This window comes from Protobothrops mucrosquamatus, unplaced genomic scaffold, assembly GCF_001527695.2.
Source record: "Protobothrops mucrosquamatus isolate PMUCROS unplaced genomic scaffold, P.Mucros_1.0 scaffold_162, whole genome shotgun sequence".
In the NCBI taxonomy this organism is placed as follows: domain Eukaryota; kingdom Metazoa; phylum Chordata; class Lepidosauria; order Squamata; family Viperidae; genus Protobothrops; species Protobothrops mucrosquamatus.
Genome location: NW_015386238.1, coordinates 55345 through 80981, shown reverse-complemented (window position 1 = coordinate 80981; position 25637 = coordinate 55345). Strand labels below are relative to the sequence as shown.

The window sequence follows — 25637 nt, the reverse complement described above, 5'->3', positions numbered from 1 at the left end:
ATGAGAAGGAAGGACTCACTGGAGAAGAGCCTAATGCTGGGAAAGATTGAGGGCAATAGAAGAAGGGGACGACAGAGAATGAGGTGGCTGGATGGAGTCACTGAAGCAGTAGGCGTGAGCTTAAATGGACTCCAGAAGATGGTAGAGGACAGGAAGGCCTGGAGGAACATTGTCCATGGGGTCGCGATGGGTTGGACACAACTTCGCAACTAACAACAACAACAACATGAGGGGGATCTTGGAATCCTAGTGGACAATCACTTAAATATTACCCAGCAGTATGCTGCAGCTACCAAAAAAGCCAATGCAGTGCTAGCCTGCATTAACAGAGAGATAGAATCAAGATCACATAAAGTGTTAATACCACTTTATAATGCCTTGGTAAGATCACACTTGGAATATTACCTCCAGTTTTGGTCACCATGATATAAAAGAGATGGATACTGTAGAAACAGTGCAGAAAAAAGCAATAAAGATGATTAGGGGACTGGAGGCTAAAACATACAAAGAACAGTTGCAGGAATTGGGTATGTCTAAGTTAATGAAAAGAAGAACTAGGGATGACATGATAGCAGTGTTTCAATATCTAAGTGGCTGCCACAAAGAAGAGGGAGTCAAGTTATTCTCCAAAGCACCTGAAGGCAGGATAAGAAGCAATAGATGGAAACTAATCAAGGAGAGAAGCAACCTAGAACTAAGGGGAAATTTCCTGATAATTAGAATAATTAATCAATGGAACAATTTGCTCCAACACTGGAAGTTTTTAAGAAGAGATTGGACAACCATTTGTCTGAAATGGTATAGGGTTTCCTGCCTGAGCAGGGAGTTGGACTAAAAGACCTCCAGGGTCCCTCCCAACTCTGTTATTCTATTATGATCTTAAAAATAAGATAACAGAAGATAGGTAAGCAAATTAGCATTTCCCTTTGTTGGTTTGTATCAAAGATATGTTCATATTTTCTATGTGGAACAGAATAGCCCAGGGTATCAGTTGCTGCAATTGTCATCCAGATTTGCTAAAACCTGAACATGTACAACCAAGTTCAACTGCACATGTGGTGAAGTTTCATTCTTGGAGAGGACAGACTGAAGGTATATGCCATATGGTATTTAATTATCTAACAGCTTGGAGCAGGGGCAGACGGTTAAGACAATAGAGAGACACCTTAGATCCTCTTCTGGCAAGCATGTTTGGCAAGAGTAGTGTATTTGTAATACTTTTATTAGTCGGGCCGGAAGGTAATATGAAAATTAAAAAGAGCATAGTCTAACCAATTCTTTCAATTACATTGATTATATCTGAGGAGAAAACTACCAGGATTTGACGAGTCCTTGGTGCTCTCTAAGCTTGGTTGTTTTCTTTCATCATGATGATGTTACCAAGTTTGGGTAATGAAATTGCAAGGTCCCCTCATTTCAACCCTGAATTATAAATATTCTCCTTTAACAGTCACATACAGCAAGGCTTTTCAATCTTTTCACCCATTGTACCACTTTTAGGATATGGCAACATCCGAGTACCACCAGTCGCCTAGCAAGGTGTCAAAAACTTGATGACCCCCCCCAAAAAAGGAAAAAAGTGATAAAGTACAGGTAGTCCTCGACTTACAACAGTTTGCTTAGTGACTGTTCAAAGTTACAATGGCACTGAAAAAAGTGCCGAGCAAGAGACCTGCCTGCCCGCCCGGCGGCGCTTTTCCTCCTGTCCGAGGTTTTCATTGTTGTGAGCATTTCTGTTGAGGATTGGCAGCAGAGGTGGGGTGGGGGGTGTTTGGTTTTTATTCCCCCCCATCTGCTGGGTGGTTGCAGCAGGTTTTGGTCACTTCACATGACTCTGGGACACTGTGACCGTCATAAATATGAATCAGTTGCCAAGCATCTGAATGTAAATCACAAGACCCTGGAGATGCTGCGACATTCTAGCTGATCAGTGCTTCTTCTGGGCTCAGCAGAAGCACCAGGATCAGCGCTGAGCTCCAGCTGGAGCCTGGTACTGATCCTGGCGCTTCCACTGAGCCCTGACAGCCCTGCAGCTCCAGCCATCTCTCGCTCAGGCTTGTGCAGTGCTGCCACCGTTCAGCTCATTCCCCTCCCCCGCTACCACTTTTCTAGGATGGCCGTGTACCACCTGCCAGGTGCCAATGTACCACAGGTGGTACCCGTACCACTTGTTGAAAAGCCTTGACATACAGCACCCACAGCAACTATTTTTATTCATGGTATATCTTGGAAGTGACCTAGACAAAAGCCAATATCTAACCAAATAAGGTTCTGCACTGTCTCAAAAAGTCTATTGAAGAAGGAACTAAAAAAAAGGCCAGCAGGAAACTAAATTCTTCTTCCTTCCTTTTCAGGGGTTTAAGAGTAATTCAGGTGACATCTAGTCCACACCCTTCTGATGAATAACTCCATGGTAGTCAAAGAATTGTCATGAATTTGGGCTTTAGTTAGAGAGTAATATCGAAGTTGTGTGGTGTAGTCCTAGACTGAGAGCTGAATTACAACACAGTACTTTGCTCATAATTTTAAAAATAGTAAGAACAAAAGGAAAATGCAAATAGTAAATTTTATTGTTGAGTTAAAATAAAGGAATACCTTGGCTTCAAATTGGATTTTTTAAAGTAGTTAGTTGGAGCACATTATTTGCACTGAAGGCTGTCTAGTGAGAGATGCTGGTTACTCTCCATGGGTCCATTTATATCTCCAAAACATGAGCATTCATTTTATAGTCTGTTTTGTATATGCAAAACTGTTAAAGAGTTAGTTCATTGTCAATACATAACGTTGGCTTAAATGTACAGTGACACTTCGAAAATGCCCTTGGAATGAATAAAAACATGCTGTCTGTTTCAATAATCCTAACCATTCGGTTTCATTTTATGTAACCACCATCATCCTGATGGTGAATTCTGCCTCAGTTATTGAATTTATTTCAATAGGTTGCAAAAAATTGTTTTCATGGTAAGCTGTTTCTTGCTCTTGGACTTGACTACCTAATTTTGAAAGAGGATATGAGAGGAACCGCACAGATAAAAATGCACAATGATGTGATACATTTGCTCAGGGCTTTTTTTCTCATAGAACGCCCAGAACGAAGTTCCGGCACCTTTTTTGGATGGAACCTTGTAGGGTAGGCAAGGCGGGTTGTATGACGTGTGTGAGTTCCGGCACCTTTTTTTTTTTTTAAGAAAAAAAGCACCGCATTTGCTAAAATCCATGTAAACTAGTTTTTGGTATTACTATTGTTTTTATTGTTATTATGTGGCATGCACAGTAAAATCAAAAGGAGGAAGAAGTATTGCTTAGCCCAATCTGTCTCATAGCATTTTTCTCCTTGGAGAAAGAACCATGCATGTTATCCTAAAGATGTACAGCAGAGATAGGTAACCTGTGGCCTTCCAGATGTTGTTGAATAATAACTCTCAGCAAATCTATCAGGCAGACCAGTGGTAAATGATGAAAGAATTTCAGCAACATCTGGTGACTACACAGGTTGCCCTACAATGTCTTAGAGGAAAATTATCATACTACATCAGGTAAAAAGAGGAATAAAGGTAGATTAGTCTGACCAAAATAGCCAAATTAAACCAAATACATGTTATGAATAACTTACATTTCAGTAAAAAATATAATTTACACCAGTCAATGCAGACTGCATCAAGTCTAAGACATTATCCTAAAATAAATTCTATATCTATACCTAGAATATAGCTAGCCTAAGTACCTGATTTATCGAAGGTTGACCATATGTATTCAAATTCTTCTATGGAATGTCTTGGTGTTTTTTTTAGATACGATGAATCAAATGCAAGCTTGTATACTTAGCTTGTAAAGATGGTTTTGAATTTCAGGAACATTATTAGTTACAAGATAAATGAATGTCCTAATGCATTAAAAATAACCCCTCTCTGTGATTATCTCTTGTAAAGTACAAAGAATGGCACATATCAGTCAGTCTCCTTACTCCTAGCACCTATGTGGGGAACTTTGTTGATTTGCTATGATATATCCAATATCATCTTCCAAACCTCAAAAGTTCCTCAGACTGCTCTACTTATAAGAAGTCTGAGCACAGCACCAGGTTGGCAAGCTTCAAATGCAGCTACACAGTTCTTAAAGCTTTATATGCACTCTCTGGATTGCCAAGGAATGTTATCTTAATTAGGCCATGGCTGATTCTGATGATAATCTGACTGGCAACCAGCAGTATGAAAATGTGATTGTCAACCAGAGGCAGGTACATAGACTTAATACTCAAACTACTTGAATCACGAGCACAAGCTCAGTGCCAGGACCCAGAATGATACCCCCCAGGAAAAGAAATCTATGGAAAATCTCCCCTATCCCACCACCCAAACAAACCCCTTTAACAACTGGCTCACACAAACTAGTTTTGCAGCATCCCTGCAATTATCAAAAGATTACAAGGTACAAATTGAGCTACAGAACTCATTACTCTTCTTTGACAAAAATACTTCCACCACATTGAGAAAAAGTGTAAGCATTTTGTAACAAATGCCACGTGCTGCTGAAGTTTGTACGTATACTAATGTAATCTTCATATGGTGTGATAACTTTTCTATGGCCATTGCCATAGAACTTTTCTATGGCCATTGCCATTTCACAGAATTAAAGGGTACCACAAGGGCAGCTTCCTGGTTATTTGTCTCTATCAGAGGAAAAGGTTGTGTGTGTTTACCCCTAAACTATGTCCATACATATAGCAGTGGACACACTCCAGTGGTGGGATTCAAATATGTGAACAACCGGTTCTCCGTGTGGATGCCACTTCCGGAAGTCCATTCTGGGCCTGGGCAACAAAAAATTAGCTACCAGTTCTGCTGAAGTGGTGCGAACTGGCTGAATCCCACCACTGACACGCTCCCCAACCATAGCTCTCAGTAGAGATAGAGGATTAATTAAATTCTACAGATGGAGGATTAAATGGGGGAGGGGAACTAAGGCACAGCACCATCTTGTTCTCTCTTCTCAGTAGGCTACAAAAAGTATTTTTCCTTTATGTAACTGTCAGAATTGCAAAAATGGGAAACACTCTGGAGATTAGTAAGTAAGTAGAACAGAATGTAAAGCTGACCTTCAGGATAGGGAAGGGATGAACAAGTAGTGGTGGTGGGGGCTTTGATAAAGATAACTTAGCCCTGAGAAAAAGGAAAGTGTGTGAGAAACAAATTCAAAACAACCCCATCTTGATTTTGTTAAGTATATGATGGGGCACAATAACATTGGCAGGCTTTCAAGACTGATGCCAATATTTCAAGATAGGCCAGGACAAGAACAAGTGTGACAGAGATTCCACGAATGTTCTTTATTATCATAAGGTACAACAACAGAGTCTTGAAAAAGCCTAATTGGAATAGCAGTAGTGGCACACACACACACAAAAAAGCTGAATGAGTAGCTGGGTTGGAGTCCATGACAAATGAGACCTCATTGAGGAAGGAGTTGGGCTATCAATTGCTTGGTGGTAGCTACTTAATGAGCTCATTAGCTAAGGACAGTTCTGAGAAGCAACATCTGGAATGGAATACATTGCCACTAAAGATCTGTAATGCCCATAGGTCCCTAATATTCTGCAAAGTCTTGTAATCTTTCTTACAGCTACAGTTAAAATCTGGCTGGTAATAGCTTACATAATCACAAGTTTATGGCATAAAAATTGTATTAATCCTCAAGATACCAAAAGACACTTGCAGTATCTCTGAAAAGAACTAGCTTCTCTAAGTATTAGAATGAGCCTCTCTAAGACATAATGATATGGGGATTTATAAATAATTTAAGAAAGCAATTCTGAATGAGACTTTTTCCAGAATAGCTGCATCCCAGTTTTTCCAATGAACATGTATTTGCCACTGAGATGTGTATGTGTGTGTGTGTTCTCTTGAGATCACTGTCATTTCAGCCTTTCACTGATTAAACCCTTGACTAATTTGTATCATATCTGGCTTATTAGATACTACATCGTACTGTTTCAAATACACAAATTTGGGGACAGCTTATGGGGAAAATACAGGGCACTGCGTTCTTTATATTTCCTTTCCTTTAACTACTTAGTCAAAACTTCCTGACAGTTAGAACAATTAACCAATGGAACAACCTGCCTCCAGAAGCGGTGAATGCTCCAACACTGGAAGTTTTTAAGAAGAGACTGGACAGCCATTTGTCCGAAATGGTATAGGGCTACCTGCCTGAGCAGAGGGTTGGACTTGATGACCTCCAAGGTCCCTTCCAACTTTATTATTATTATTATTATTATTATTATTATTATTATTATTATTATTATTATTATTATTATTATTATTATTATTTAGATTACTTAATCATCTTCCTACAACAAGTTTATTAGGACATTTCGCAGAGTAGAATTTGGGAAATTAAAAACAGTAAAATGCAACAGTTAAGGCACCAGTTAAAATGAAAGCAAGTTAAAGAAATTAAAGGAATAATAAAGTTAAACCAAGAAATGCTGTGAGATGATTGACAAGGACTGAGAATGAAGACTGTGCCTGTTGCTGGAAATGCATTAGGCTAGGCGTCCAGTGCCCCCTCTTCTCTGGGAGGGTTGTGACTATATGGAGAAAATAGAAAAATTGTCTCCCAATCTTTCATGTGACATTCCAGACACACACTCCCTTTTGTACTACAATAAGGACAGGCTGCCAATCTAGCTTGGGAAATTGTGAATTAAGGATATTATAGTTGCATATAATTTGGGAGAGGAGAAGAAGTTAAAAGGAGGAAAGGTGCAGGCAGAAAAGAGAATTTGCTGCAGAGTTGCTGGAGATGTGGAAGAAAACAAGAAGACTAGTGAACAATGAAAGATTTAGGCAATTTTAGTTATGTCCAAGTTCACTAAACAGTTCCAGGACAGTATGAAATGAGACCAGACAAGAAAGAAGATAGACAGAACATGGTGAACATCCAAGGCAACAATATTCAGCTAGCTAAGATATTGCCAGCAAAGTATAATTAACGCCCCTGATTAACTCTAATTAGAGGTTAGAGATTGCTGCACACACACATCACCGTCACGAGTTAAAGCTAAACACACTGCAGCCCAGAAATCAGGGAATCATGAATTACAGCTTTTGTGGTACATTAATCTTTTTATGGCAGTATCAGTAAGGGGAGAGAGCGAGATAGGAAAAATAGATGTTTTAACCACTTACGTGATTAGCCCAGGAGGGTATAAAGAGAAAGCAATGTTTTCCAACATAAATTCAAATAGAGAAGGAAACATCACCAGAAGATTCTGATATATGCTGGACTTACTTAATGAATCCCCAAGTCCCTAACATGGCATACTTGTGACATGATTCAGAAGGCCTGAGAAACAGGAGACTTTTGGTTAGGTGCTGGAAACACATTAAAGGATCACCTTGCCAATTGTATTTCACAATTAAAAGGCCCACTTAACCATATCCTATCTGATAGGGGTTGTCAGAAAATAGCCTCTCATCAAAAGAAAGAGACAGTTCTTTACATGCCAAGGCTTGAAGTTCTTAAAGGTTTTAAAAGTGAAACAAGCACTGAATTGTATTTATAATTAGACTAGGAGTAGTGAAGTTAATAAAGCACTAATATAATATGCATGTCAGTTTCTAAGATGCAATGCTACATTGCCTTGCTCTAAATGGGAGATGGGAATGGTATATAAGAGGTTTCCAGTGGATTATGATAATTGTCTTGATCGTTTCAGTGAGAAAAATAGCATAATGAAAATTAGTAGCTTTTACAACATAGAATGTAAAAATAAGAATGTAAAATATGCTGCAAAATGAACATGGAAAAAAGTCAATTCAACTTCTAAAAAGTCTATGTGTCCAATTTTTAAAATTTCAAGATTGTATCATCCTCTAAGAACTTTAACAAACATAAAAATTGGACACTGCTACTGTGTGTGAATTATAAAAGTATGCCATTCATAAGTGGGATACTGGACTATTTGAGATGGACCTGAAATCTGCCTTTTAAATACATTAATGCTTTATTTTACTAATGTTTTTAATATGAATATCCTATGAACTTCCAAAGAAATATATTCCAGAAGAAATATTCATGCATATTATAAATCTATTTCTATTTTTTTGTATTTAAGTAGTACCTGATTTTTCTCCCCATGCACCTTTCCTTCTTTTTGATAGTCTCACTTCTAATGCTTCAATAACATTTCATAAGCTATTGTGCTTTGTATGTGTGGAAATATCAAATAAAACTTCTCCTAATGCATTTGGGAAATAAAACTGATCTTTCTTAGGTTCATACAAACGCCTTCTGTTATTAAATTAAAATTAATTTTCATGACCACAGGAATATGTCAAAGAATTTACCTCATGAAGCTTAATAAAATTCATTTTCTTTTTATTAAAGAATGAAACAAAAAGGCAACTATAGATCCAAAAACATAAACAAAAAATAAAACTACGAGTATAATTATACACACATATGTAATCTTAAGGCAATACACAAGCATTTAAAACATTGTTACTAAATATTCAAATATAAACATATTTATATTTATAAATATTGAATATACTTTTTCAATATGTACAATAATATTTGTACAAAGAATTATATTAGGATGAACATTATTAATACAATAGTAAATGTATACTAGATGGAAGTAAATCTACAATATACTTTATTTTAAGATTTTTCAACACTTTCTTGTGTTAATTTTTCAGTCAGATCAGTTTTCCATCCTGATCTAATCAAAGATGTATTTTCATTTTCTAGTGTTTTGCCACAATAAATCTGACAGGTAACAATAGGAATTGGGTCAATTTGTTACATTAGACCAAGTTATATGTTTTAGGGGATAATGATCATACATTGATTGAAGGATTCATTTTCTAAGATTGATGGGTTTCAATTGCCTTTTCTTCAAAAATTGACAGCATAAAGAACTAAAAAATGTATTATGTACCAATTTGTCTGCAAGTCCACTAATGCAGAATAGAAAGCTTACAATTTCTATTGTGACATTTCAATCAAGTATACTGCAATCTAAGAAATTCTATGTCACGAAGAGTTCTAATGAAAATCAATGGGTTCAGACCTCAATTTATATAACTTCAACAGATTCCCTTACTATTAAAAAAGTAGATATGCACCTTTGTTCAAATGTTGCTAGTGTCAAAACTGGTAAGGTTTAAAGATCTGATGAAGGAATTTTGAAGTTAACTCATTTGAAACCAGGTTGGAATCTTGTGTCCCAAAAGTGCTTTTCAAAAGGCAAGTGGACTTTCTACTTGGCATGGTAATGTGGTAAACATTAATCTTCAGCAAAACATTTGATAAATTTTCTATAAAAACCTAGTAGACAAGATGGAAAAATATAGGCAGGATTATGCTACCATTAAATGGCTGCAGAACTAGTTAAACAGTTGTACACAAGTGTATGCCAGTGCCTCAAGATGGAAGTAAGTGGCAAGGGTCACACTACAGGGCACTGTTTTAGGCTCCCTGCTGTCCACCATATTTATTTATAACTTGGGACAACGGGATTTGCAAAGAACACATACAGTAGATGGGACGATAGCAAACACCTTACAGAACAGTATTAAGATTCTGAAAGATTTTGATAAGCTGGACCAATGAACAAAAGCCGGCATGATAAATTTCAACAGAGACAAATGCAATCTTTTGGGGGAGAAAAGTCAAAAATATGCATGGAGATGGAAGAGATCATTCTAGGCAACAGTACATGCAAAAGGTATCTGGGTGTTTGGGTGGATTACACATAGAACATGAGTTAACAGGATGCTTTAGATTAAAAAAAAGACGAGAAAATTTGGAAGGCAAGAAATGGAACACAGCACTTAGGAGGAAGATCTTTTTTTATTGGAAGCAATGATTATTGGGTTCAAGTTCAAAGAAGAAAGAAGAACAAGAACAAACAAGAAGTTGTGACCTGGGGAGCGGGAAATTTTAAGACTTTGATTCTCTGGTGGCTTTCTATGACCATGGAAGGGATGGTGGTGGGTTTTTTTATGACATGTAAATGAGAGGGAAAAGCACTGCACCTTTTCAAAAGAGGGAACATGTTGTTGCCATGTTAACAAACAGTGGAACATTAGGAAATTAGAATGGAATGTCTGCAGTTTCCCACCCAGCTAAATTGTTGCAGGACCTGTTGCTGGGCATTTGTTTTGCAGGACCTGCTGCTGTCTTTTGTTTGTTGCATTCGGGTGTGTCTTCCTGCCTGGCAAGATTAAGAGGACTTTGTTTTAGGGCAGGAATAGTCTCTTCAGATCTGGTGGGATTATGTAAAGGAGGGGGTGGTATGACTGTGTTTGGCCTGGATCTTGTTCATGAGGTTCTATGAGTAATCCTCCAGTTTTAGTTTGCCACAAAAGGAGAAAAACTGCCACACACTCAGTGTAATTGTAGGCCACAACAACAAAAATACAGTGACAAGACCAACGTAAGTCAATGTGTCCTCTATACTGTGTTGGCTTTAGAATACTGAAATGTGTGTTCACATCTGAGCTTTGCATTTTAAGAAGGATGTTGACAAAGTGGAGGGTTTCCAGAAGAAAGCAGCTAAAAGGATTAGGGGTCTGGAAGGAATAGATTTAGGATGAACATTGAAGATATTCTAAACGCCAGTATGGGTTAACAAGCTAAAGGACTGAACTGGCAATGGAGAGACGCAGGTTAAATACATCCTCGGCCTCAGAAGGTCACTGGCTGACTTTCAGCCAATTACTGTCATTCAGTCTAACCTACCTCAAGAGTTGCTGTTGAGGGGGAAAATGAGTCAAGAGAGCACTATGTACACTGCCTTGGGGTCTTTAGTAAAAGCTCAGATACAAATCCAACACATAATTAAAAAAAACACAACCTAGTGAAAGCTGTAGGAAATATGATAGCTCTCCTCAAGTACATGAAAGATTATTTTGTAAAGACAGGGTTAGACTTGCTCAGTGTTGTTCCCAAAAATAAGAAACAAATAGATTTAATTTATACAGGAGCAAGTTTTACTTAGATATCAGGAAAAAGTTTCTTACAGTAAGAGCTGTTCAGCTGCCTTGGCAGTTGGTGATTGCATCTCACCTGAGATATGGTCAGGAAATATGACCAGATGAGTTAATTGTACTTTATTGTAAGGCTACATTAACAGAATCTTGCAAGTCTAAAAGTGCAAATCTCCTATTGTCTTTTTTTTTTTACAGCCTGATAAGAAAGGATGTTTTCTGAGTATCTTTCTCTGCCTTTATGCAGCTGTGAGCCCACCCCATTCTTATCTGATCATTCCCCTAGGCAGCATCTCTTCCTCATCACAGGTATTTATGCTCAAGCTGAATATCATCTGTCAGGGATGTGATAGTAGTGGATACCTGCACTGGGCAGGGAGTTGGATAAAATTATCCTCAAGATTCCTTCCATCTTTTATATTTTATGGTTGTAAGATTTTAATTTCTTAATATCAGAGGAACAGTGTCATCCTAACCAATAAAGAGTTCAGTGCAACTCAACTCATATTCACTGAACATTATTATTCACTAATAATATGAATAGATCCTGTTACCATATTCTCCAAAAGGAAGACAGTCCTTAAATTAAGATAATCCTTCCAAGAGTGAACAAGAAATGTTATAAACCCAGCAAAAATTTCTAGATGATGCTTTCTTAATCTGTCAACCTAGGATTGCTGATTCTGGCTGAATACCATCCATCCCTCAACAAATGCATACTCAAAACATGTATATATCTCAAGATACGTAGGTGTATACATAGAAACGTACCTAGCCACACTACAAAATAATGGCTGGCCAGAACAAAAAAATATTTATTAACTGATTCCTTATCTACAAATATCAACCAATCGTTTTCACAGTTGAATCAAGGAAAGAGAGAGAAATAAAACTGGATGGAATTGAGACAAGACAAGGAAGGAAAGCAAAGGAAGAGAAGCCTTACAACTACGTCAACTTTAGCAGATAATTTAGCTCCAGTCAACTCAGGCTAATCTTCAAGCTAATGTCTAAAATCAAACTTCTTTAAAAATGACATCTTCAGCCCCCTGTGACTTTGCCCATCTGGGAAAAGAACCTCTCCAGGAAGAGCAATACTTGAATGGCATTAACGTATTTCCTATTTGGTATGCTTAGTAAACTTCCATCAGAGTTTGCTTACATTGCACAGTTTCCGTAATTATTGATCTTAATCATTGTGCATAAATGAAAAAAAAACCATCTTTACATATACAAAGCCAAGTAGTATGCAGTAGAATCAGGACTGTTGAAACATTAACGGGATTTGAGGAAGAATGGTCCTTTTAACTTGAGTCCTACAAAGCCATGTTAATGAAAAGTTTCGCCATGCTTTAAGTTCCATTTTAATCGTGAGCAGAGGAGGATCATATTATGTTACTTTAACTGGTGCTAACCCTTTAGAATACCCTCTTATCTAATCCAATTGCACTTACATGGAGTTCTGTATTTTCCCCCCCTTTCTGTAATTCTTATTGCTAGTAATTAATACTGGATTATTTGTCCAACTTCTAAATCTGCTGCTATATGAAATCTAACAGTAAACCCAGAAGCCTAAGGAAGGAGGCATTTGCCAGGGATGAGTGGCAGGAGCCAAACTTCCAACCCTTTCTTATCAACTACCTCTCTACCATTTTTTTATATTATCCTGATTTGCCAAGACAATATTTTATTCTGTTCTAATCCTTTATTGGACTTCCAATCTACTAAGATTATTTGCACCTTTTAAATTCTGAAACCACAACTTGGGTCCAATAATATGTATAATCCTCATAATACAGCTACTTTCCAATTACTTTTGACCTTTTGTTGAGTATGTTTCTTTAATCCTAGAATTATGATTCCCCGTTTGCAGCACCAAAGTTCTTTGTATAAATCAAACAAAGAAAGGGAAAAATCTGAATAAACCTATCTATTAGAGAATGATAAACAATGTTGCGAAAGCAAGTAAATCTGGTCTTTATTATTGCCTTTGGGAAAACTTTCATAATGAAAATATAAACACAGATGTTAAAAGTGGAAGGGCGGAATAAGTTATTACTAGTGTATTATTTAGAGAGTTAATATTTGAAATTATGTATTTCTAAAAGCATTGTTACTCTGAAAATATAGTACTCACACTTGCCCTCAGGCAAGTCTGACGTAGTTATCTTAAAATAACATGCACATTCCTCTTTGTGGAAGAACAATGCATTTATAGCAGGGCAGAGAATTTATCACCCTCCAGTTAGAACTGGGCTAGATTCCAGTTTCCCCTATCTGCCATGCTGAGTGGGCTGAGAGGACTACATCATCTATGCTATTGAGGTAGTCTTTGACCACAACTGGGATCAGAACCTCCATCACTAAATGATGCGGTCAGTAAGGGAGTTGTGCCGGATTTTACAACCTAATTTGCTGTGGTCATTAAATGAATCAACACAGTCATTAATCAGTGGAACAACCTGCCTCCAGAAGCTGTGAATGCTCCAACACTGGAAGTTTTTAAGAAGAGACTGGACAGCCATTTGTCTCAAATGGTATAGGGTTTCCTGCCTGAGCAGGGGGTTGGACTAAATGACTTCCAATGTCCGTTCCAACTTTATTATTATTGTTATTATTGTTATTATTATTATTCATTGCACAGTCAGCCAGATGTTCAGACTGGATTTGACATTTTTGTCTACCTATCGAGTCCTTACCAAGGACCTGGGATAGGCAGATGTGGATTATTATTATTATTATTGTTATTATGGTTGTTGTTGTTGTCATTATTATTATGCAAATCTGACTTCCCCCATTGACTTTCTTTGTTGGAAGCCCCCTCGGAAGGTTGCAAATGCTGAACACGTGATCCCAGGACACTGCAATTGTCATAAATACATTGCAGGTTGCCAAGTGCCCAAATTTTGATCATGTGACCATGGGGATGTTGTGATGGTCATAAATTTGAGGACTGGTCATAAGTCACTTTTTTCAGCACCATAACTCTGAACACTTATTAAATGAATGGTCATAAGTCAAGGACTATTTGTACACCCAGTATACCTCCAACAAAGTATATCTTCACCTCGCAGACCTTCACTCAGCCCTCAAGAAAGCCAGCAATGATGGGTGAAAATTAAGAAGATGGAGAGAAATAGAAATGGGGGTATCAAGAAACAATTGAATCAGGCAGATAACCTTTAATTTGACCAGCAGCACAATTTGAATATTTAGGGAGCAACTTGGAGATGGCAAAGGATGGTTAAACAATGTTGACCCATGGAGGGGAGGGGAAGGGAGAGGAGAGGAGGGGAGGGGAGGGGAAGGGAGGGGAAGGGAGGAGACGAGAGGAGCTTCCTTGGAATTGGGTAGGGCTCTGTTTCACAAATAAGGAATATGGAAGATTTAAAGAAGACAGTGGAAAAAAACAATAAAGGCACAACCTTTCTCAGTGCCATCTAAATGAAGTCAAATTAAACTTTGTGAGGATTATGGAAAATCAAATACTCAATTTTCTTCAATATTTCAAGTTGACTACTGCTTTCTGAGGCAGGATGAAAACTTATTTTGTCCATAAAAATAAGGGAAAGCTCTGGAAAATAATCAAATTGAATGCAGTGATCTAGAGAAATATTAATTATTTTTATCATTAGAGCAGAGGTAGCATGCACATGGTGAATGCATGAAGCCCCATCTTCATTCCAGTTAATGGATTTCTTGTACAAGAGAAGTACCGTGACTCAAAAGAACTGAGCACTGTGAGAGAATAGCAACTACAGCTGGACACTGATCTGATTAAGTGTAAAACTCAACTTCTTACTTTCAAAGTAACAAATATATAACTCAGAAAAGTTATCCAATAAAAAAGAAAATATTGGTCTAAGTGGATAAGGTTTTTTTCCTGTAGCTTCAAGAACTTATTTTATTCTTAGCGGAGAATGCAAAAAGGAGAATACAAAAATTCACCATCAACTCATATAGAGAAAAAAGTTCTAAATACATTTAAACAACTTCATATTACAAAATAGTTGTAAATTATTTATAGTGTGTGGCTGATCTGGTTAAGCACCTCTGCCTATCCTCCTTTCTACCAATGGGGCAACAATCTACATTGTGATAGTCTTTGTTTCATGCCATCAAATGTCCTATAGACCAATGGTTCACAAACATTTTGGCCTCAGAACCCCTTTACATTCTTAAAATGACTGAGGACCCCAAAGAACCCAAAGTTTATGTGGGTTATATCTACCAATAGGTAATGTAGTAGAAATTAAAACTGAGAAATGTTAAAATATTTAGGTCCTTGGGCCCTTCTCCCCACCATTCAGTCAGAACTGAAGAAGTTTCTTTGGATGAGAAGTGAAAATGTCTTCAAAGAAAAAAAAACAAAGAAAATCCAGTTGACTTTTGGAAATCACTTTTGGGATACGTTTCTCTTCTTAAGGGGCTGCAATTTATTCATAAGCCTTCAGAACAGACGAAGTTAAAACAATTACCGACAACATAAATTATCTTCCATACAAGTTGATTTAGTATTTCCTGTTGGTACAAAGTTAATTTTTTGGAACATTATTTCCCATTATCTTAAAAGATATCAGGGTAATGTATTGTAACAAACAATTCTGGCTTTCTCATAACTGACATTGAATTTCAGCAGCAAAATTATCAATTTCGAATGGGGAGGACAGAATCATCAATATTTTCCAAACTAAACTGGCTGCTTAAAGAAGAGGGATAAAAAATATCAACACATGAAATTTAAACATTATCCTATCGCTCACAAGATAAAAGATAGACGATAGCCTATTTCCTTTTGTCTCTTAATGTAAACTGCTTCTTTTGAAGCTTGTTATGAGATGTGGAACTGAATCTTTGATTTGGGCAAGTAGTGCCAAAAGGTAGGGAAGAAAGGGGGGAATTTTAGTTTCTACGCTTGGGCTGGGAAAGGGAAGTGGAAGGAAAGAGCAGATGGCTTAAAAAGAAACACCTAGGGAAGGAAATTGTGGTTAAGACGTACTGTGACAGTTCTGGAAAACTCTGCTTTTTGGCTCCATAAATAGGAGCAGTTTAAGGAACACGGTGGCATTCCTCTTCTCAGGCATGCCATCAGAGCAGACTTCTCTGTTGAATGGTAGCAAGTATTATCAGCACTACCAGGTAACTTTTTTTTACATTGTCAAGCTTTATTTGTGCATTATCACATCTAATTCATTCACTTTATATTTCTTAATTTTAGATCTACACCATCTTGCCACCTCTGCAACACGTGAAGACTGTAATTCCACAATTCCTTAGCTGAGATTGTGCAGCCCTCAAAGCTGGTTTCCTTATGGCCAATTTGGGATTTTCAGCACATTTGTTTCTCATAATGAACTTCTTAATGTGATGATTTTTATCTGCTTTTAGTGCATGAGTTTTCATCAGTTTTTCCTCATTAAACTGCTCCATATTTAAATAGTGGCTGTGTTGTCAATGTGCTTGACCTTGAAAGGGAAGCAAGCTCGAAAGAGGGGGAAAAGGAAGAGGGAGCCCAGAGCATTAAATATTTAGGCATTCAGAGAACATGATTCCTGAAAGGCAGAGATGTGGTAGAGTCTGGGAAAACATGACCTGCATGCCAAGGGAAAGGCTTCATGACTTACTGATGAAGGGAGAAGCATTCGCTGAAAGGGGCAGAAGACAGTGAAAAAAAATTCTCTTGACATACCTTGTCGGTGTAGACAAAGAACAGAATCACCACCGTCAGCTCCAGCACAAATATAATTAACAGCATGATAAAAAACTGTCAAGAGAAGAGGGAGCGGGAGAGAGACAAAAGTCCAGAAACATCAAAATCTGGTGACACTGAGCAACACACAAATCCATATACAAAAGGACTGGGCATATGGCTAGCTTTGGTTGGGGAGAAAAACCTGCATCTGGGTAGTACCACTTTAAATGCAGGCGGAGAATCCACTTCTTGGATGTTCTTCCACACAGGAAAACTAGCATGCCAAAGAGAAAGGCTAGAGTACAGCTTTTCCTCTTGCCACATCATAATGTAAGTGGAGAGAACACTTTTAAAAACAGTAGCATCCAGTGATTTGATCCTTACCTGTAGACTGAAACGGTGCACCTCAATAACTTCAGTGAGAACTAGGATGAGTTTATCTAGATGCGGATCAACATTCCCCTATCTAGTGGGTTTCCTCCTGATTTCCTATAATCCCCAGAGTTCCCAGCAAGCATGGCAGCCATACTGATTAGTAATAGCAATAGCACTTAGTGTCAACGCTGCTAATATTGAATACTTAGACTTAGACTTTACAGCACTCTCTAAGCAGTTTACAGAGTCAGTATATTGCCCCCAACAAATGGGTCCTCATTTTACCGACCTCAGAAGAATAAAAGGATGAGTTAACTTTGAGCCGGTCAGGATCAAACTCTACGCTGTGAGCAGAGTTAGCCTGCAATACTGCTTTCTAACCACTGCGCCACCATAGCTCTTCAAATTACCTTAGATAATTTCTAAGATAACAAATACGCAACCAAAGACACATGGTGTAAACTCCCTATACATAAGATAATTTAAAATATGCATCTGATATTGAAATAAGCCTAAAACTATAATGATAATTAATCTAGAGACAAGATCAGATATTAAAAACTAGCTATGCGTATCATTCTGCTGATTTGTTTTATTTTGCTTTTTGGGGGGGGGGGAATGAAAAACAGTTTCAGATGACTTTGAGCTAAATGCATGAGCCAAGTATTTTTCTAACACAAAAGAATTTCCTTTATTTATTGAATTTATATTTTTCCTTTCCACTAACAATTCTGCAACACACATAATACTTTTGCCTCCAGCAAGTTTTCTGCTTAAAATCACTATACATGTTGTTCTTTTTCCCCTCCAAGGAAAAAGGTATTTCAAGAAACAGCAACAGGATGGCACTTAGTGACAAAATACATTAAGAAAGAATTAAGCACCCTTGCTTCTGTTTTTACACCACTCGGCTTTGTAGAAGGTGGGATTTATTAACAAAAGAAGTCAACGAAAAGATACAAACAACTGTACAGTATATATGAATGGGGAGAATATTGTTTAGATCATTAAAAATGAACTAATTCATATTATCCAGGCATATAAATACATAATTACCAAATATATATGTTAACCAGAAAACAATAAGAGATTTATATTTGTACTATTCCTAATTTTGGAATACCATTTTCCATTCAAAATTTACACAGGAAAATGTACCCATTACAGAAAATTAGCACAAAAGTGGATTTATATTGGAGGAAATAACAAAATATACAAAAAAATGAATTTTAGAAAAAAATGTATACATTAAGTGAAATGTGTACTGAAAAGTGATGAATACAGACACAGCAATAGGACAAAATGACTGTAAGGATGGGAAAAAAAGAGAAACAGAGGGGAGTTTTATTTGAAATTATCTTGAGACCTAACACACACACACAGTTTTGTATTACATAGGGATTTTTTGTTTTAATAAGTTTAAGATTCAATTAAGAAGAGGTTATAATTGCTAATATTTTAGTTCTCTGTAAGAATTGCATACGGTAATCCTTTGGCTTCACAATAATGAACTATTGAATCCGTTTACATGTTTACACATCATATCTCTATTTTATAAATCATATGCACCTTGAAATCAGTTTCATTGTAGCTTTTTACTTCCTGGTGAGTTCAACAGTGGTAGAAAATTAATGGCTTGTTAATATTTGTTGACTTACAACTTCCAGCATTCCCCAGCCAAGAATGAGCAATGGTAGAAATTGTAGTTCTGCAACGGAATCCCATCCCATCTCTAAATGATTTCATGGAGTTGAGCAAAATCCTCCTTCCTGTTTGTTTCAAAGCCTTTCTAAAATGCTTTAAAAGTAGACGCAAGCTGGATTATTTCTATGGCAATATGGCCAAAACTGACTTCCAGAATAAAAGACAAAATAAGTTTAAACAGCAGTGATAATAGATGGTGATGAAGTAGAACAGAATGTGACACCCCCGGTTGCTAATAGGGACCAATAATCCCTTAAATGTGACATTTGCAGATCACCAGTTGCCTATTTGCTTCTAGATTCCATTTAAAGTATTAAGATTAGTTTTCACTCTGAAGGGTTAAGGCCAACAAGTAACAACAATCAACAAGCTGAATTGAGCTTTATTAAGAAAATAGGTTTTTCTCATTTATGTTTAGGCTGCTAACAGCTTTTACAAATTTATTTGGTTAGCTTGAATATGACTGCTTAGTGCTTTAAATATTTAATAGTAAGTGCAGAGTTGGGTTTTTCTAAAAAAAAATGTATATTATCTTTTAATGTAAATGTGGGCTGGGCAATATCTATTTGTCATCTGAAAGTTCCAAAAATCCCTTCCTTACCAGGGCAGCCTGGTTTGGTTTCTCTGTCTGTCACCTGCCCTCATCTCGCCCAAAAAGTAGCATAGTCTGTAAGATGAATTTCATGAATGAGAGTTGACTTGAACCTGGACTGCCCTGCTTCGATAACAACATTAATCACTGCACCATGCTGGGTCTCACTATTTTGTGTGCCACATGTGTGATATGCAATTTTCTCTCTCCTCGTCTTCCTCCTCTCCCCCCATAGATTTGTTTACTAAAATTAGACCGAAAATGCAATGCACAGAATAGGTAAATCCATCACAGTAGGATATATTGTAGGAGAAGGAGTGGCAGAACCTGGGGACAGAGTCAAAAGAGAGATGAACCTAGAATCCTTATGTAGAAATAACTGGATTAAGTCCAACCTCTCCTGAATTCTGTGGACCCTTATCTAACTTCAAGCAGGTGCTAACTATTGGTTGAGAAGATTCCTGTGCATAGGCTGTTTAGCAATAAGTCAATTTAATTGGATATTCACGTGTAGACCTGGTCTTTCGCGCCTGACAATATGGAATAAGGAAATAGTATGGGAGAACGGCTCTCTGTTATTTACAGCTTTAATTTCTCCCTTAGGCAATTCAAGTAATACAGGGATAACAAAATGAATAGATTCCCCCCCCCTTCCATTTAGCAACAGAGGAAGTTATGAGCAAAGGTGAGATAATCAGATTCTCAATTTAGCTTTAAAGAATCTGAAGGAATTCCATATTTGGATCTCCCTTACTCCTGCTCATCCTGTATATCTCACAGTCTACCCTCAGCCCACCACAGTTCTGCTGGGAACACTTTCTTCAGTCCAAGTCCCTAATATTTTGGCTCATTCCTGATAAGCAAGTCGCTTTATTTCCATAAAAAAAAAATACTGGAATACTTCTATTGGAAAGAAAAAAAACATTTCTTTTTAAGGCCTCACTTAACTACAATGCTGCACTGAAGCATCTTTTTTTTAAATTCAGCTAACACGTTTGGAACTTGCATCCCTCAACCCACCAAGTCTAATCCAAGAAACTGATTGCTGTCTTCATCTGTCCTGATTTACCATGAGTTGATCAGGTTTAACCAGATGGATTTGACTAGATCTGATTTAAAATAGCGTGCTTTCACCAGCTTTACTTTAACTGGATCCATTCAACATAGACTACCAAATCCATCACCAAAAGAAATGCATTATTAATTTGCATTCTTATTCTTCAAGCTTATTGGGAAGCAATTTCCATGGACTTCAGTGAAATGACTCTTCAGTTGAAACATTTTTCCTCCTATGTTTTATAACTGCATAGATTTACTAGGGAAAGGATCTAGTGTTGCAGAATTCTGCATAAGAATATGCCCCTTGTGCATCTAGCTTAGCATTATTCTCATTGGCTGGCAGCAACTCTCCCAGGCTGCTGAATACAAACTTTTCAAGTCATACATGGAGATGCTCAGGATGAAATTTTGCATGCAGAAATTTTTTCTGCATGCAACGCTGGAAGGAAGGAATTGGTCTGCTGGACTATTTTATGTCTCCTTTGTGTCCACATTTTTGACTAGTAATATTTGCACTGTGCTTGCAACTATTGTGAGAAAACTACCAACATGGACAGAAATAATTAAAGATACAAATATACAAAGATGTTTACTTTGATGATGAAGTTGGCTGAAAAATAGCTTACTGATTCAACTGTGCCAGTTGCTAGAGGGGACAAAATACAATCAGCTGCATATGAAATTTTCTCCATATGCATAAATTGCTAGAACCGAAGTCAATCCAGCACTGGATTAACTCTTTATCTAACAGATTCACAGTGCATTTGATTATATCTATTAATCTATTGACTTGCTGAGATGGGTGGCATATTAACTGATTGAGTAATTAATTAATTAATGTTTACACTGCATTCCTAATATTATAACAAGAAACTCCTTGTGTTTAGGAAGGCAGGATTGCTGCTGAGGGCCAAAGGAAAGGAATGGGGGAGTTAATAAGAAACTGATATTCGTAAGCTTGGAACAATGCTCAAAAATTGGATTTTTTTTTAAAAAAACTCTGTAAATCGTTAATCTGAAAGTAATTCTCAAAGGACATTGTGGGATTTATTTCTAAATAAGCATGCATAAATTGTGGCTATAAATTAACTTTCTAAAGCAAATGTTCTTATTTGCCAAGGTCTTCTCAAACAAAAGAGAAAACTGAGCAGGTTACAATGCATTGTATTGCCATTCAGAACCATTCAGAAGGCAATAACTAATTTATTGCACCAAATGTCTTGAAATCTCAGCAGAGGATTTTCCTTTGTGAACTGCAAGCCCTTGTGAGGGAATACGTGTATTCATGTGTGTGTGCTGCAGATGTTTTGAATTATGCTGATATTGTACGCAGTTTTGTGTTATCTCTATTTTTTTATTGTTCTGGTTTTGCTTTGGGATCTGTACAAAATAAAAGCGACACATAAAGCTGATTAAATGAATGTGACTAGATTAAAATAATGTACACAACGGAATAATGATAAAAGAATAATGAAATGTTCCATAAAGATTACAAGTGGATATATAGGAGCATGTTTGTAATAGTGCATTATAAGAATCTAGAAAATGTTTACCTTGCATTTCTTATCTTATCTGTCCCTCTCAATATTATATTATATTCATGTCATCTCCAGCAAGAAAAAAAAGGATATTAGGGATTATTATCAGTCAAGGAATTTTGGCTGGCGGGATCCAGGAGAAGGGCCTTCTCTGCCGTGGCTCTTAACCTGGGGTGAGATTGGCTCCCACCTTCTGATCTTTTGCAAGAGGCTGAAGACTTGGTTCTGCCAGATGGCTTGGGGCGCCCATGGGGGAGTATCACACTGGAGGTGATTGATTAATTAAGAATTAATCCCATCTCCCTGCCCTTACACGTCCAACTCCCCACCTCCTTTCCAATCTTGTGACCGTGATTTTACTTTGATTATATTGCCATTTTATTGGGTAACATTTATTTCTAATGATTTTAATGTTTTTATGTTGTAAACTGCCCAGAAAGACGTTGAAAGATGAGATGAGAGGCAAATAAGTTTAAGAAACAAAGAGACAATGATATTACAGGAATAGAATAGAATAGAATAGAATAGAATAGAATAGAATAGAATAGAATAGAATAGAATAGAATAGAATAGAATAGAAATATTTATTTATTGGCCAAGTGCAATTGGATGGGATAATGTGATAGGATTTTACGTTTTGATTTTAAACAATATTTTATATAATATTTACGATTTTACATGTTGCTATAAATGACAAATGGAAATGAGTTATATTTTAATAAATTAAAGAAATAATATGTTTTAACTCCCAAGCCTGTAAAATTTCAATGGCTAAAAAACATAATTTGATGAATGAAAGCTCAAACTTCCAACCAGCACCTTTTCCATAATAAAATAAAGGTCAAACAAGCTAGAATGAAAACCATGCCACTACCCCAATTGTGATCTTCTCCAGTTCTTATTATTAAGAGGCTTAAATTAAGGTTTATCTTCTACTGTATTCTACTAAGTTTAATGGGCAGAATATTCTCTGGCTAGCAGCAATACATCACCCGATTGAATCTAAATCGGCACATAGTTGTAATCATTTCTCTATCATCCAATTGCCTTGACAGGTCACATGAGAGCAGCATCTTCTTTTTTTTTCCTACCAGATCTATCTACAGAAACTGTACTAAGTTCTGCTTGTAACTATTGGTCTTCAGGGGGAGGAAAAGATAATTGTCAGGGGTGATATAGATCACAGTGTTTCTCAACCTTGACAATTTTAAGGCATGTGGACTTCAACTCCCAGAATTCCACAGCCAGCATTGCTGGCTGTGGAATTCTGGGAGTTGAAGTCCACATGCCTTAAAATTGTCAAGGTTGAGAAACACTGATACAGGTATTCATTTCATTTACTCATTTAAGGATTTCATTTTACTTTCTGTATTATCCTTTTGATTATGTGTAGTGTATAATTTATGGCTGAGCTTTTTATACTAAATCAAGGAGTAAGACAAGGAGACTGCAACTATAAATGTGGACAGCCATGTTATTTTTAGTTTGGTATGGTTGATAGTAACGCTACCAGCTTCTGAAGGTCTTTGATCCCAGTTTTCAAATGCTGAGCACAGTGTTTGTATCTAACTGATCCTGCCAAACATATTCAAACTGACAATCTCCAAATTAGATAGCAAATAATTTCAGAAGATGGAAAGCACTGATATATTAGGTCAACGCAGACTGAAAGCTGATGTATAATTGACTTTTCATGTATCAAATACTTTTTTCTGATTCAAATCTATTATACTTACGATCTGTGTACAACACAGGAAATTACTTTTTCCATCAGAAGTTACCACTGATATTGGAGAAAGTTTTTTATGACAATACATCACAGAGCATTTGATGTTAGATGTTCCAAAGGATTTGAAAACTTATTACAAGTGGATCTAATAGTCAAATCTTAGGCTGACTCTAAGGTTACACTACTCAAGGCAGCCATAATATTTATTTTTATTTTGGGGGGAGAGATCAAATAAGTTGGGAATGAAATTTGGAAAATATATATGTCCTTAATTTTTCCTTTTATACATTNACATTCAAAAAATGAAATTATAAATTGCCTGGATAGGATTCTGAGCTTGTAACTTTGCTCATTTCCACTTTAAAGGAGCTCAAGTAGAAAGGATGAGAAATACTTCTGCTACCACATTCATGATAACAGTCCAGATTGGCATACATCAGTATAATAGATATTAAATCATTCAGACCCAAACTATAAATGCAGCTACTTTTCTGTATTATTTTCTGACAACCATATTTAGAAGATTCATTATTTCTGTTTTATCTGACCTGAAATACACAAGTTCAATAAGCCAGCCAAATTGTATACCAGGTTCTATGATTAAATGGAAGGAATAAAAGGAAAATCAAGATTGTACAGCACATGGAATAGCACAGTTAAGTAAGCTTCCCAGCTGAAGTGCTAAAAATAAAGAGAATAAAAATGAGCTTTCCTATGGCTTCTGGGGGTTGCAGGCAACCGATAGAAGACGATTTATGACCTGAGACAACACAATCCCAATTGAAAGCATTTATACAGAACCTCACAAAGATGATTAATCTTGCTTTGCAGTGATATATATTTCACCTTAGAAGTTTCTGGTAGCTAAGATGGTATCTGAATAAGGTTGCTTAGGATTCAGGAGAAGAAAGATTTCTAAATCCTAAACTCTGCCCCTTTTCTATTGGGAATGTTTATTTAATTTTTGAAAACACACTGACGCTAACTATAGTTAGATAGTAATGGTAACATATAGCCAGAAAGGTTGGGGACCACTGTCTTATTTCAATGCACGGTGTCTCCTGTTTATCCTCTTCTTTCTCAATTTGAATTTGAATGCTCCTCTGCATGCAGCCATAATCTATTCACTTCCCATCACCAATCAATTTCTCTCACAAACATATTCAGAAAATGAAAGCCCTGGCATCATGAATGCCAGCCAATGCCTATATCTGCCCACTGTTCGTGCTTTACCTTCTATTGTTTTATCTTTTCCTTCGAACATGGCTTTTGAGGGGCTTAGATAGTAAGCTCCTTAACTAGGAGTTCCAAGGCACATTCATGTAGAGGATGTAAATATTGTGTTTCAGTCATGTCTAGAACATATAATTTCCCAGTCTAACAGAGGGTGATTAAAGTCGTTATTAAAGTTAATGCTTTTTGGTAACATTTCAGTTCCATCTGAAGACTACCCCAAACAACATGTCCATAGCACAATGTGACAATATACCCTTTTATTTAAGAATCATCTTGAATGATTCTTTGTAAACTTCTGCTTCCTTTGATAGTTCCAGTATGTTCTCTTTGATATACAGGGTAGTGACATTCTAGTGTGTCTTTCTCTACAGCAGCGGTTCTCAACCTATGGGTCGCGACCCCATTTGGGGTCGATCGACCATTTCACGGGGGTCGCCAAGCAAGGCTGTCCGCCATTTTTTTGTCCGCCATTTTTTCCCCTTTTCCGGTGGGTGCCTTACCTCCCTTATTTATTTATTTATTTATTTATTTATTTTGATTTATATCCCGCCCTTCTCCCAACGGGACTCAGGGCGGCTCACAACATATTTAAAACAGAAACGTATTTACAATCCCCACCAAATAAAACCAATTAAAACCAAATATTTAAAGTTGTGCTGTTTAAAATTTTTCTTAAAATAAACCCGATTTAAAATCCTCCCTAGGCCAGGCCCGC

At 36.9% G+C, this 25637-nt stretch overlaps 1 protein-coding gene across 1 annotated transcript in view; it reads right to left on the bottom strand.

The window, feature by feature from the left end:
- TSPAN4 (tetraspanin 4) overlaps positions 1 to 25637 on the bottom strand; it is an 81602-nt gene that overhangs the window by 44411 nt on the left and 11554 nt on the right. Inside the window, 1 exon segment of the mRNA XM_015821206.1 lies at positions 16687 to 16761. Coding sequence (XP_015676692.1) covers positions 16687 to 16761 — 75 coding nt within the window.